The sequence below is a fragment of the Equus przewalskii genome, chromosome 6 (genome assembly GCF_037783145.1).
Source record: "Equus przewalskii isolate Varuska chromosome 6, EquPr2, whole genome shotgun sequence".
Classification (NCBI taxonomy): Eukaryota; Metazoa; Chordata; class Mammalia; order Perissodactyla; family Equidae; genus Equus; species Equus przewalskii.
Window position 1 is genome coordinate 74,027,431 of NC_091836.1, and position 16,017 is coordinate 74,043,447.

The window sequence follows — 16,017 nt, forward strand, 5'->3', positions numbered from 1 at the left end:
TGCTTTTGGGAGCTGGTTCTTCTTTTCCAGGATACCTGAAGGATGTTGTTGGTTCTTATTATCACTATCAATCATCACTTTTAACTCATCAACTCTTTTCTCCTCTTGAGGTTCCAGTCTCCTTCCTTTGTGTTTTATGTTCTGCAGTGCCTTTTCTTCTATCTGCACCCTCTATATCAGTACCCAGTCAATGCATGAACCCCAATCTGCTTTGTGCTGGGGCCATCTGCCAATATATGGACATCTCCAGCATAGCCTTTCATACTTTTCTTTTGTCTCTGCAATACAGACACTCTCCCTCTTTGATTAGTCTGTCTATGATCTTGATTGTATGCTCATCTTCCAACAAAACTCACAGCAAGATCTGTATTATTGTGGGGTGCAGATCAATTTATTGAGCTTGAATTGGAGAAGAAATCTGCTAGCACAGATTGTAATGTTCCCTGGTGAATGTCTGGAGGAGGCATTATAAACATGGAATGAGGGATTTCCTAGCTTTAGAAAAACACAAGGAACTCAATAGATTTTAATTAAGCCCTCTTGGGTCCATCCACATCTAATATCCCTAAAAGCCTGTCTACAACTTGCAGAAATCTACTCTTTCTCCTCTTTTCTCTTTCCCCACGGGATAAATGTAGGGAAGTTAGTATATTCAAGTTTTCTTTTTATAAGCTGAGTTCCTTTTCTGCTGTCCATATTTGCAAAAAAATGTTAAGTCCTCTTACATGTAGAAACATTCCTCTGCCAATAAATTTTATTTAAAGAAATATCTTTGTGTCCTTTCTTTTAACTAAGGCATTTCTGGAAAGAAAAATCTCTATCCATAATTGCTCTTTTATCACACATTTAAATTTCATTCTCTAGCAGCCTCATTCCTCAGATTTTTAGTACATCGAAGCTATTTTTGCAAATTTAGTAATATTATCAGAATGACTAATTATGATGGACATTTTAAATCCTACTATATTGAGCTCTGAGCAAGTTTTTGCACATTTGTCTAAAGTTTTCTCCATCCTTTTCTTCATACCTTACTCCCTCTTTTCTTTTCATCCTCTCTTCCTTCTAAAAGCAGTTGTTACATGCCTCACATATATAAAGGCATCATACCATGTGCTCATAATGGAAAGAAAAAAGGGATACGATATATATATGCCTTCAAATTTCAGAGATATGGTGAGATGAATTAGTATGTCTTTTATCATGAGAATAAATGATAAGTTCTAAGAAAGACTTACATACATGGTAACTTTCTCCTTGACATAGTTCACCTGGTTTCCAGACTTTATTATATGTAGCTAACCTTAAGAGGAACTTGAGATAATGTTGAGACATTGGTAAGTTTAGGAAGATTATTTTCAGTGGAATGGAGGAGGGCATTCATAATGGATTACAGTGAAAATAAGAGATAAAGATGAAAAAACAAGTTACCCTAAATACTCTTTGCAGAATTTCCTCTGTGAAGGAGAGTGAAACAAAGGCACTGCTTCATATTGAATGGAATTGATTCAGAGGTCATCTTGGCATCTGAGCTAATCTTCAGCCTATTCTTGAGTCAGAAACAAACTATTTAGATTAGTTTATCATTTTAGTTCCCTCCTCCTCTATTCTACTGATTGTATTGAAATTTTGATGCTCCCCCAAATTCTATTCTTTTGACCTTCAACTATACAAATTTGTTAATAATTCTATCCTCTCAAAATAAGTTAGTATTTAACTTTATTGTGCTAACTCCTAACAATATTTCTAGCTCATATTTTCTCACTCTGCTCCAGAAACGTACAGCCAGCATATCTTATTCATTCATGCTGCACATCCTTTGAAAAATTACCCCTGATGACTTCATTTAATTGCAGGATAGGTAAACAATTTTCTCCCACTTTCTTGAAACCTTTGGAAACACCTTCACACCTAGATCAATACATACCTATTTTATTTCTTTTTTCCTTTTGGTTTGGCTACTAAATATTCTATAAAGTTATCAATTCTAATTTGTTTTCCAAAAATATAGATATTATTCATTAAGAATCATAGAGCAATCTGGCAGTCCAGGTCTTCAGCAGAATAGAATCAATTAGATTTATTTTCTGTCCATCTCTTTTTTAATAAAGCTGCTGCCGTTAAGAGATTTGTATTGCCAAAATCACTGAAAAACATCTGAATACAGAGTCAGAAATATATGTCCACACATAAGATCAATTGATTTTCCAAAACAACGTCAAAGTAATTCCATGGAGAAAGAATAGTATTTTTTACAAATAATCCTGAATCAACTTGACAGCTATAAAAAAATCAACCTTGCTACAAAACAAAAAGTAACTTGAAATGGATTATAAACCTAAATGTAAGATTTAAAATTATAAAATTGCTAGAAGAAAACATAACATTTTTTGTGAACGTGTATTAAGCAAAGATTTCTTAGAAAGGACCCAAAAGCATAAACCAGGAAAAATAAATCCATAAATTAGACTTCATCAAAAAAAATTCTTCTTTCAATGATGCTACTCAAGAGATTAAAATAAAGCCACAGACTTGGAGAACATATCACATATGTAGTCAGTTATTTGTATCCAAGATATATAAAAACACGTTTACAATAAATAAGACAAATTAGCTTTTCCCTAAAATATTTGTTTAGTAGCACTCCAAATCTTTTCCCCATCATGGGATTATATCAGAAGCACGGAAGAGAGCATAATGCTAAATTTACACTTATCTTCCCAAACTAGAAAAACTCAAGGAGGAAAAATTAACTAAAATATCTATAGAGCGTGAAATATTTCATATGTTTAGAACGATTTGAAGTTGCTTCACATACACACAGAAAAAGATACAGATGGGGCATAAGCACATGAAAAGAGACTCAGCGTCTTCAGTCATTGGAGAATGCAAGTTATATTCACAATGAGATGTAACTACAAACCAACTACAAAAGATTAAAATTAAAGACTAAGATTGATGATTTTTGATGATAATGATGAAAATCTAGAACTCTCATGCACTACTGGGAGGAATGTAAAATTGTATGGCCACCTTAGAAAGGAGGTTAATGTTTGCTTTAAAAGTTAACCTTACATGCAACATATGACCATGTAACCACACTCGTCGTATTTATCAAAAAGAAATAAAATAGTAGCCTGTGCAAGATTTTTACCCAAATAATCATAATAGTATTGTTCAAAATAGCCTAAAATTTTGGACATGTGGTTTCTTTTGAAAATACTGTAACATTGGAATTTTAATCCTAGTAGCTGAAAATTTACTGGAGCTGCATAGTTCCTGCCTTCTTCATATAGGGAAAAGTATCTTCATTTTGCTTCAGACTTCACTGGTCTTTATTGTTTTACATCTATTCTGTTTTATTTTTGTAGTATTTCTCGCCCTATAAATATTTTAGTTCTTTTTTTTTTTTTTTGGCTTTTCAGGTTTGAATGATAAACGTAACTTTAGCATCATGTTCTCTCTGTGCTACTGATAGCATCTCATACTGCAATCAAGTTCAGTGAATTTTTGACACAGTTATTTTCTCTTTTCCTGCTAGAAATTGATGGAATACTTGCACTCATGCAACACTAATCAATAAATAAGAGACTGGAACTAATTAATTGTTAGACTTGCAGTTTCGTAGGGAGATTTGTACTGATTGAATCGGAGCTAAAGCAGGGATAACAAGAACTATAGCTTGAAATGTCACATCACATTCAGAGATTTCTATCTCATCAGGCTGTACTCTGATGACAGGACAGCAGGCCGACCATAAATCTAAATCTATGTGACACATCACTGCTTTTTACCAGTATTTCCTTGTTTCCTTATTGACTATTCTCTTCTTTACATGTATAAATTTGGGGCTTTTTATCTTCCTTTTCATAAATGAATGAGAGCAGAATTGATGTGTCATTTATAGGTGGAGGCATTAAAATTCTGGTATTTATTTTCCATATTTTTTTCTTTCCCTGCAGAGCCTAATCTACGAGCTTCATATTGAAATAGTCAGAGGCTTCGTCAACTTCTCTCTTTGATAATTATATGAAGCAGAACTCCACCCTCCAGCCTCCATCCACAATGTAAACGTAGCATGAGATAGAGAGAAATTTATGTTTTAACCCACTGAGATTTGAAGACTATGATTACTGCAGCATAAACTAGTCTAAACTGGTGTGCAATAATGATGAGATGAGGCAGATTCTTGGTGAGATCCTAAGAGTAGATTAAGCCAATTATATCTAGGAACTAAACTGAGAATGAATAATATGCAATAAAATGTAATAAATAAAGTTTAGTTGCTCTTTTTAATATTACCTTATAATAATCATAAGAACCAATTTGCCCCATAGAATCTTAGAGGCTATGTCTGATGGTGTGGGGATTAAGTGTAAGACAATCTCTTAGTACCTAGAGTGGCGTCAAGTAGATACCCATTTTATAAAGATTCTCTTGAAGAAACTTTTAAATATCATTATTACACGACAAGAATTAGAAGAAACAGAGTTGAGAAAATTATGTCCTGATGAATCTCAAAGAGGAAAATGGTCTATTTAGTTGCCTGATATTCTTGAGATTCCAATTTCAAAATTAGATTTGAATTTTTAAGTTATGGGAACATTCATAATACAGTTGGTTAAAGAATGCATTTTTCAGTTGGATTGCCTAGATTTGAATCCAGATTCTGCCACTGACTGACTCTGTGATTTGGGGTGTGATCTTTGACTTTTTTGTTTCCATTTCCGTATCTGCACCATGTAGAAAATACTGATAATGGCTTCATATATTTGTTCTGTGGAATAAATGTTCTTGATCGACGTAAATCACTTAGTCTGGTAAACTCTATAGAGCTCTCATCAAATAAATTTATGACTTTATGATGTTTTTGAATTTAAAATTAGGATATAGAGCTACTATCAGGCAATGTGCAATTTGGCTGCATGATTCACATAATTTCATCCTCTTTGGGGGGAAAGCAATGACTATCATATAATAAAATCTAAGTACACATTGAGCAAATTCTACTAGGAACCACACTAACTGCTTTATATGCATCACTTTGTTTAATCTTTAAACCATCAAAGCTAAACTCTATTTTATCCCCTATTTGTAAATGAGGAGATTAAATTCACACAGGTCAAATCAATAGCAAAGTCCCATTGATATTAATAGTGAGATAGCTAGACTTTGGACACAAGTATGTCTGATTCAACTGTCCGCCAGCAAATTGCAGACTTAATTCATGCAGGGGCCACTTTTTCTTTGTGTAATTTTGATAAACTTACATAAATTAACTTAGTTTTTTCATTTGCATAATTAGATTAGTATTGCTATCTAATTTAAAGGATTGTCACGGAGATTATCAGTAATTATTGCTATAGAATGGCTTCTGAACTACCTTGAAAAGTTAAGGACTAGGCTATTAAAGTCATCGTAGTCCATTTTTATGAGATTTGACTGAATTGAGCACTTTCAAAGATAGATATATAAAAAATTGATTAAAACAGTAAATTGAGTAGATTAGATAAAAGCAGAAAAGAAAGTAATATAAATGATGCCACCCATCAACTATACACTTACATTTGTTCTAGATAGGAATCTTTATTTTTTTTAGGAAGATTAGCCGTGAGCTAACTACTGCCAATCCTCTACTTTTTGCTGAGGAAGACTGGCCCTGAGCTAACATCCATGCCCATCTTCCTCCACTTTATACATGGGATGCCTACCACAGCATGGCTTTTGTCAAGCTGTGTCATGTCCGCACCCAGGATCCGAACAGGTGAACCCCGGACCGCCGAGAAGCAGAACGTGCGAACTTAACTGCTGTGCCACCGGGCCGGCCCCAGAATCTCTCTTAATTACTTGGTTGACTGGTGATCATCCAAGACTGTGTGGTTTATGAGGATACTCATTGCAGTTTATGGAAAGCCAAAATCACCTGAAAAAGAAAAAAATGAGCCCTCTAGGCCCTCTCTGGGAGAGTCGTCTCAAATTGTTTCTTCTCTCTCTGCCCTCCTGTTGATCAGATGCATGTCTACTACTGAGTGATTCATGACAGCTACGGCTGTTACAGAAGTTGGGGCTTATGTTTTTTTAAAACGTTTCCTCCTAGAACCAGTATTTTCTGATTGCTGGGTTTTTCTAACTCATTAAAAATAAAATAGTTCCCTGAAGTCAAATATTTTTTACTGACCAAATCATTCTGATCAATTGAAAGTTATCTCTGCTTCATGACACACATTTAATGAAGATTTAATATCAATGCTGTTATTTTTTTATTTTTTATTAAAAAATTTAATTATGTAGAAAGTAAACAGACTATTATAATGAACCTCCATCTAGCCATCATTCTGCTTCCACAATTGTCAATATTATGCCATTCTTGTATCCTCTATACTGCCACCCCATAATGCATTATGCAACCTAATAATTATTGCTGTTATTATTATTATTTTATTATTATTTATAGGTTTCGAGGTAAAATTGGCATACATTGAGCTATGCTAATATTAGTTGTATCATTTTGACAAGTGGATACAATCATGCAACTTACATCCCTAACACAGTATAGACCCTTTCCGTCTTCCTAGAAATTTCCTCATGTGTTTCCCCAGTCATTCTCTCACCTCTACACCCATAAGAAGTAACCAGTGTCCAGATCTTTTTCACATTAAATTAGTTATACTTGTTCTAAAACTTTATATAAAGTGAATAATACAATACACATTCTTTTGTGTCCTGATTCTTTACATTCACAAATATGTATCACTGTATTGCATGTCCCTGGGAACACAAACTGCCCCAGGACACATTCTACCTATTCCCAGGGGGAAAAAACAATTGCATTGAGTGTTCAGGGATTCAATAGACAAATGATGTCCTCACCAGGAAAAAGCCCAGGTTCCATGACTCCTTGTATAAGCTTACTTCAGAGTAATGACATTCTCTATTCTGCTAGGGAAAGTGTGGGGCTATTTTTCTTTTCTCCTTCTACTAAAGCTTGTAGCTCATTTATAAGCAATAAAAAACTATGGAATTTTTCCCATTTGCAAGGCTAATATCCAGGCTATAAGGTGTGATCCAAGTCCCTGTGTTCTTGGGATAGTATCTGTCTTGATTAGACCTCATCCTTCTATCTAGAGAGTGGATGAACAATACTATTGAGAATTTCCATGGTTTTGATGCTATAAACAATGGAATTGACCACAGTTAGGAAGAAGAGGTAGGCATTGGCCATGACAGTCTGCAGAGTTGAGGTAAATGCCATCCAAAGCAATGCAACAAGGAGAAGCCGATCATGGGGATACAGTACGAAAGCATAGCATAGCAGTGTGATATACATGCTTTGGGTGCCCTCCAGGGTCCTGCCTTAAATGCTATTCCTAGTACTGTGTGAAGAATCAGCACATAAGAAACCACAATGAACAATGATTCCAGCACAAATGTGAAGTTAATGACAATCAGACCCAGGATGCCATTGGGATGGTGTCTCCACAGGGTAATTTGATAGATCTGAGTAGAGAGAGTAAGAGTGTGTAAGGGTGTTGTGACACAGAAAGGCAGACACTTCAGGAGAAAGAACAGTGGGAACATGAGCTTCACACTTCACAAAGCAATGGTGGTACAGGGAATTGTCAAGATGGTTGTGCAGTGCCGTGGGCTGTAGATGGTCGTAAAGTGGCCTACACATATAGTCAGAAGGACACATGACCCCATGAAATAAAAGAGTTCATGAAAACATCTGGAGCAGACAACTACCAAAACTGATATCATTCATGCCAAAGAGGAAAATGGTTATCACAGGGTTCACGGTGGAAGCAGAGACATCAAGTTCAACAAAGGCCAGAATGGCCAGAAAGATGTATGTGAGTTGGTACAAAGCAGAGTCAATCTGGATGATATGAAGAATGATGCCATTTCCTAGGAGGATTTTGGTGTACAACAGGCAGAAGGAGATAGATGTCCAGATATGGTCTGCCTCTCGCCCTGGGCTGCCAACAAGAGTGAACATTATCAGTGTGAACTTAATGGAAACATTGAAAATGTCATGATGAGAATTCATCCAAAGATATTGAGATGCATATAGGTAGTGGAAAATATAGATCTCTAGTCACTTACTGTACTGAGCTCCTGACAGTAATATTTAACACATTTCCTTACAAAAGAAACAGAAAACTTATTTCTTAAACAGGGACACACATAAACCACAGTGTGTGGAAGAGAAATCTGATTACATGTGTAGAAGTGTATTCCTAGATGGGCTACGTGGCAAACACAGAAGTCACTAATAGAAATCTCTGCTGGGTCATTTATGGCAGGGAAAAGCAGTGATAACATGCAAAGAGATGACAGCTTCACTTGGAAATTGAGGACTGAAGGATTAGACAACTTTCTGTCATTTGTACGGGAGTGAGTGTGTAATAAAAGCAATCTAACAGTCATCAGGAGAACTCAAGATTTTAACACTCAAGAGATTTGTGATCTTGGGGAAGCCACTTACATTATCTAAGATCCATGTATTTGAAGTAAACACAACAATAGTGATATAAGGTAATATATGTCAATTGTTTATCATTATGTATGGAACATAATAAATATTTAATAAAAATATCTGATTTTAGAATTCACATTTTAAGTTAAGAACAGATGCAACACAATTAACTACAATATGATGGCTTCATGTTATTGGTCCACATATTTGCTGATTACAGTAGAAGTGTTTTATACTTCAGCTGAATTTCAACTGTCTATAAGAGAAGCTCAATTACTCACCCCTCACTTCCCATCTCTACACAGGAAAAGTGCATCTATGTTAAACTCTAAAATATATTTCCTTTTTCTCAGAGTTACCTTGATGTATCTTTTTTTTTTTTTTAAAGATTTTATTTTTTTTTCCCCTCCAAAGGCCCCTGGTACATAGCTGTATATTCTTCGTTGTGGTTCCTTCTAGTTGTGGGATGTGGGACGCCGCCTCAGTGTGGCTCGATGAGCAGTGCCATGTTTTTACCCAGGATTCTAACTAACGGAACACTGGCTGCCTGCAGCAGAGCGCGCGAACTTAACCACTCGGCCACGGGGCCAGCCCCTACCTTGATGTATCTTTAAGAATAAATTAAAATGCATGATAATAGAATTTCTAGGAGAATTGAGAATATCATTAATTTAAAGGGTTTTTTTTCAAAATTTTTAGCTTTAGGAAAATGCATTGGAAACTTTGGAGGATCTTATCCTTTTAAGTGTGTTTGAAGGCTTTTTATGGATTTCATTTATTCCTATTCCTCATTGAAACAAACATTTAAACAGTGTGTGTATATGTCCTTTATTCAGAAATACTCAATATTTAGCATTATTCTTAATTTTACCAACATGTGCTGATGGGAGTGAAAAGCAAAATCACTCGATCTTGAATCTGTTTGGTCTTTACCCCATAAATGATGGGGTTGAGCATAGGGGGCACTACCACATAGAGGTTGGCTACTAGGATATGGATGTGGTGAGGGATGGTTTTACTGCCAAAGCGATGGGCAAAAAATGAAAAGAATGCTGGGGCATAGAACATAAGTATGACACAGATGTGGGAACCACAGGTGTTAAGAGCCTTGAATCTGGAAGTCCAGGAGGCTATCTGAAAAACTGTGCAAAGGGTCATCGTGTAGGACATGATAATGAACACTATATCCAATCCTGTGGACAGTAAAGCCACAGTCAGGCCATAAATGATATTGACATTGATATCATCACATGCCAATCTGGCAACGCCCATGTGCTCACAGTAGGAATGGGGAATGATGTTTCTCCCACAATATATAAGTCGGTGTACCAAGAAGATGAATGGAAAGCAGATGATAAAGCTCCTGACCACAGCTGCTGTGCCAATCTTCCCAATGACTGAGGAGGTTAAGATTGTGGTGTACCTCAGAGGGTAACAAATGGCCACATAGCGGTCTAATGCCATTGCCAGGAGAATAGCAGATTCTGACACAAAGATGAAATGTATGAAGAACATCTGGGATACACAGCTCCAAAAGGATATATACGTGGAATGGAACCAGAAGATGGCCAGCATCTTGGGGACTGTGGCTGTAGAGAGCAGGACATCTGCTAAGGCCAGCGTGGAAAGGAAGAGATACATGGGCTCCTGGAGACTGCGCTCAGTCATGACAAGGAAGATCAAGAAGATATTGCCTATGACGGCCACGATATACATGGAACAGATAGGGATGGAGATCCAGGTGTGAAAATCTTCCATTCCTGGGATTCCAGTCAAGATATACCACACATTCTGAGGATTTGTGTGATTGTAAAAGAAAGGAGCCATCTATGGCTGCATATTCCAGGACTAGTACCTTTAATGAGAGACCTCCAGGCTGACTGAGGATTCAGGAGCACCACCTTAGACTGAATGACGTCAGATCTGCTTTTTTTCACCAATATGTTCTTTGTGAAAGGACAGTGAGATAGATTAACTGGCCAAAAATTACTCTGACTCCCTCCATGGAAGAATTACATCTTGTATCTTGAAAAAAATAATAGTTAGCATTTAATAAATGCTTAATATGTCATATTACTTTACATATGTTAACTTATTAAATCTTCACAATAGCCTGTTGAAAAGACCTTTACAATAATCCATGACATAGATAATGTTATTATTCCCAGAGATGAAAAAAAAAGCTCCAGAGAATTTCAGTCTCTCCTAGGTCCCATTGGATTCAAAGTCAGGCAGGGTAAAAATCTCTGATCTTAACCAACATCCAATACTACCTATAAAAATAAAACTAGATATAAAAATATGTCATCAAATTATTCACTGATCATAACCCTGAGTAAAATAGACACATGTGAAATTGAATTATACTGCTTATGGAAGAGGAAGGGAATTAGATTTTGACAAAATAGATTTCAAACAATATGGCATATATGCCATCTTCAACATTAGTTAACCACTGACTTGATGCTAAGTTCTATGTTAAACATTAATGACACACAGGTGAATTAAATTGATCCCTGTCTGTTAATCAATATATTCCTTAAAATTGTAGGATGAACATTAAAAACCTAAACTATTTTAAAGGCCAAATTGAATTGAGTTCTTGAACGGATATGCCTAGCACGTGGTGAATGAATAATATTCTATCCCACTTGGGTCACTGATTGATAATTAGACAATATAGTATATATTTCAAAATACCACCAGCAGATGACAATGTTTTCATATTATAAAGCAGGGGTCCATAGTCCTTCAATAAAATGGACAGAGGGTAATTTACTGATTACTATTCATCTGGAGTTCCAAAAGAATGTGGATAGAAGCAAGGGAGATGTTGGGTGAAAACGCAAGCTAGGAGATGCAACTGCAGGGTAGGCTGGATATATGTGTGTGTGGTTTTCATATGAACATAGGACCCCAGCCCCGATTCCCAAATAAAATCTAGCTAAACTCTTTATTTTCTGAGGTGATACATGGACTTAAGGAATGACTGCTTCTTCATCCCTTGATTCTGCTGTAGTTCAGTATGCTAATCATTTGACAGTATAGTTCTACTACTTTTATTTTTTATTAGGTATTCAGTATTCTGACCCTCATTTTATATGATTGAAATATTTGGACCTCATTTTTTGAGTTACAGTTTAGAACATATAATACTCAAATGGTCAGCCCATTAGGCCTTTTCTTAAGTTCATATACGAGTCTTTAAAAATACTATAATAAAATATTGAGATGCTTAAGTCTATGGATCTATTTTAATTACATAAACCAATTGTTCAGCCATTTAACATATAGCTTAAGTTAGTTTGAAGTTTCTTTTAAGTGGGATTGTGTGTTCAGAGAGTGACAGAAAAGATTAATTTGGGAGCATGCCTGACATAGATCCATGCCAGAGCCAAGTGTGTGAGTCAAGTGTAGTTATGGGGAAGGGGCTTATGTGAGTGGAGCTTCCTAAGGACATTAGAGGTGGGGGTGAGAAGAGTCTGAGTGATAGAAAGAAACACAGAAATGGAGGTGGGAGAGAAGGAAAACAAAAATCAGATTTTTCTTCTAAGTGATCTTTTGGTGACAGCGGTGATCGTCTGCCACACCAGTGATCTGTTTCGTTCTATTTGCCATTGTTTTGACTGTAGCATTATCACCTTCAGTTACCTAATTCATAGGCCTGGGGCTCCTGGAAGCATTATTTTATAATTTTACTGATGGCGTATTCTGACCGAATTGTGGGTATACAGACAGAGGCATCACGTTCTTAATAAAAACATGTGTTTCTGGGGCCACATAGAATTGGATTTAAATACTGGTTACCTCATATTGTGATTCTATGAACATTAAAAAGTTACTTAATTTGGAGGTTAATTTTCCTTTATAAAATATCTAAAATTAAGCACCAATTAAAAATGTGCATCAATTCCGAAGGTAATATTTTAGATGGTTGCTATATAAATCAGATAAATTTCTATCCAAACAACAGTTGAAAAATTACCAGTATTAAGACCAAAATAATTGTTACTTGAACAAGTTTAATTTTCTGAACTTCAGGCTTATGATCCACTAAACAGAGATTGAACTAGTTTAGGGTATTCATAAAGGCAAAGATATTTTCTTACATTGAGCATATAGTATCAATTTGTAATTTTCTCCCAAAATCTGTTACTTACCTTTATAAAATGCAAGCAGTTCAGCATAGTGATGAGCACTTGGGCTGAGAAATGGAGATTTATTCTTGCCCCATCACCAATGTAACATCTTTGTTATATAGGGAAAAGAGTTAAAATCTCTGAGTTTCAGCTTCTTAATCTATGCCTAGCCTACCACCTGATATATAATGAATATTCAGTAAATTCTATGGAAAAATTGATGCATACATTCATGTATGTGTACATATATATATTATCTTTAACTACTGAACTTGTTTAACCACTGAGCCTTGTTTTTAACTACAAGAATGCATCTAAGTACAACATTCAGATCTGCATATCAAGAAAAATGACCATTGCATAAACACATGCTAAAAGGGGAGAAATACATAAAAAAGAGCACAAAGAGATACTATAATAGCAGACCAAGTCAGATTAAAGCCACGTCCAATACATCATAGATCAGGGTTCAGGAAAATGCAAGATGATTGCGTTCTAGGAAGAATGAGCAGCTTCTGCAGTTGCCTGACTTTTTTTTCTGGTGTCTTTTTCTACGTGTCTTCACTGAGCATAAATCAGTTTACCTACCCATATTTTCTAGGGTCCTGAAGATATATAACTTGTTGAGTGGAGAAAAAATAAGAGCAAGGAGATGCCCAAAACACAAATAGGAAACCTGGAATGGTCTATTTATACCTCCTTCTAGGCATCTCTCAGGCCCAAGATCTTCCGCCCCCAGAGGATTAAATTTTACTTCCCTCATGCAAAGAGATGACCTAGAGCTGGCTCTGGTCCATAGTCCTCAGGGAGAACTACCCCGGCTTTCTATCCCTCTACAATTTGTCCATTTTTTCCTCTGATAAGTGCTCTTGGAGCTTACCCGGAGTGTTAACCCAAGTTAACACATACCTACAGCTAAATATTCAAGTTTATTTTTCATGTCAGAGACTGATGCTATGGCAGTGACATCCTGTTCCCATGGAGGCATCTGCAAACATAAGTTGTCAATGCCACGTGTGGAAGATTTGTACACTTCTTAGAAGATACCTTAAACTGCATTCTGTCATCTTATTTATCCTGAAATTTTAAGGCTCCTTAGTTTCCTCTCTTCCATTGGTCACACAGTAGGGTTAGTCATCATCAGAGGAGTCCAGAAATACCATCAGCCACTATAGAGATCCCTTTCATTTTTTTAAAGGACACTTTATTGAGGGATCCAGAAGGAGGAAAGGAGAAATAAAGACAAATTCCGTTATATTCATGGGATTCAAAACTGACTCCATGTGGATTTTGGGGTTGGTGGAGAAAGATGTTTTAGCATCAATTTCTTTTACATAGAAGCTTCCTAATATCCATGATTTACTGGTAATTACCAGGAACTTCTTGAGAACCTTTTTCACTTATATTAATATAACTTTCCTATAAATATGATGACTGACTATCAGCTGACCTTGATTAGGCAATCAATGACAGGTAAGTGCCCAAATCCCTCAATAACTTATCTAGACATCTGAGCTCCCTGGCTGAGAGAGGCTGTATCTTGTTACACAGTGTGAGTGCTATACGGAGAAACACTAAATGTTCCCTGCATTTCAAACTTTTTTCATCCCAAGGTCTTAAAACTGTAAATGATAGTTAACCGGATAGTTTCTCCTTGCAGTTTTGGATATAAAAAAGGAGAAGTACTTATCCTGCCTATCCTTGGGAAAAAAATTAAAGGAATCAAAGTATATTAGATGAAAAGAAATTGAGGAAGAACAATGAGGAATCAGGTGACAATATAAATTGGCCTCTGCCCTTGATTGTCTAGTGGTGACCAGAAGAACAAAGAATAGGACCTACAGGTGGAAGCTGTAGGCTCTACTGAAGACTTATTCTGATATTTCTAAGTCTGGGGACTCTACAGCTCTAGCTGTCCCATCCACTTGAAGAGTTATGCATTACTTTTTGATCAAAGTGTTTTGGCAGATAATGATCTCACATACACATGATAAGCAAGAAGGCATAAACTGTTACTAGTTTAAAACCCACTTCCAGTAATATCCTACAAAGATGGATTAATTACTATCCATGCCTTTCAATACATTTAGTTTCTGTCTATAATCCATTATCTGAAATCCTTAGGCCACATCTTTTAGGAAAATAATTTTCCATGTTTTAGAAAAATTGATATTAGTTAACAAAATCATAGGGGTCTAAGTGAGTACCTCATAATCAAATAGATTGATATTATTTCAAAGAACATAGGAATATTTAATTATGTAGGATAAATAAAGATGATAAACATCACCACATCAGTTTGCGTCAGGTTTTGCAATCACTTTAGGTCAGGTTGTGCAGCCAAAACCTTCAGGTTTCAAAGTTCTATGGATTTCAAGAGAATGGATAAGGGATTGTGGCCCTGAAACGAAATAGTGCTAGAAATTCCATGGGCCATGGCTTTCTTTTCTGTAAATTAAGGATGTTGAACTGGTTGAAATTTTAACTCTAAATCTGCTTTAACATTTGAGATTATCCACACTAAGCCTACATGGCTTTTTTATGGACAAGATAGAGTTCTGAATGTGGGTACCTCAGCCAAAACACGAGAGGGAGAGATTCTAATGAAAGCCATAGGGCCCGAATATGGAAAGATTGTAAAGGAATCTCAGATACTCCTTCTTGTGGACAGCTAATTTAGACATAACTGGATCCCTGCTTTTTTCTCATTTATGAGCTAATGCAGCTGGAAGCTGGTATTAGGAAAGAGGGCAAAACTATTTACTTATTTCTTTTTCATTGGTAGGATGTAGAGTTTCTCAGTGGCTGGGAGCAGCATTTCTGAAGCCTTGAACTTTTCTCAAAATAATCTGTTCTGCCACATTGAGGAGTAGCTTCAGCAACAGCCCCTATTCTGTCCATTTGGAGTTATTAAAACACTTAGGTAAAGACATTTGTCTAGAAATAATTACAAATGTAGCATCTCTTAGATTAGCTAATAACAATCTTTTTGAGGAGGAATATACCAGGACCTTCCTTAAGGAGATTTGTGCTTTTTCTAATATATCAAAATATCTGTCCTGTACATAGACAGATTTGCATACAGGCCAACAGATTTAATCCTTTCTTTTGTCTTATTTTTTTCAATTTACTGTATTTTATTAGATTTTGTTTAATTACAAGAGTAATGCATGCCCATTACAACGAATCAAACAACATGGCACACATAAGGCAAACTTTAATAATCTTTCCTTCTTTTCTATGACATTCAAAGTGATCAGGGTAGGATGAATTATTTCACTTCTTTCTTTATGATCAGAGACGTGAAAACCTTATGTAAGTGTGTGTTATCACAATAGGAAGATAATACCTGTTTTATTTAGCAACTTAATTATTTTTTGCTTAATAAATAATAGACAATCCCCA

General features: G+C 35.8%; 1 protein-coding gene across 1 annotated transcript; it reads right to left on the minus strand.

Moving 5' to 3' along the window:
• Window positions 1-9,340: 9,340 nt before the first annotated feature.
• On the minus strand, window positions 9,341-10,282 carry LOC103554235 (olfactory receptor 52Z1P-like). Its single transcript, XM_008525201.2, has one exon. The coding sequence runs from the start codon at window positions 10,229-10,231 to the stop codon at window positions 9,341-9,343; it is 891 nt and encodes a 296-aa protein (XP_008523423.2). The 5' UTR covers window positions 10,232-10,282.
• Between the last annotated feature and the right edge of the window lie 5,735 nt (window positions 10,283-16,017).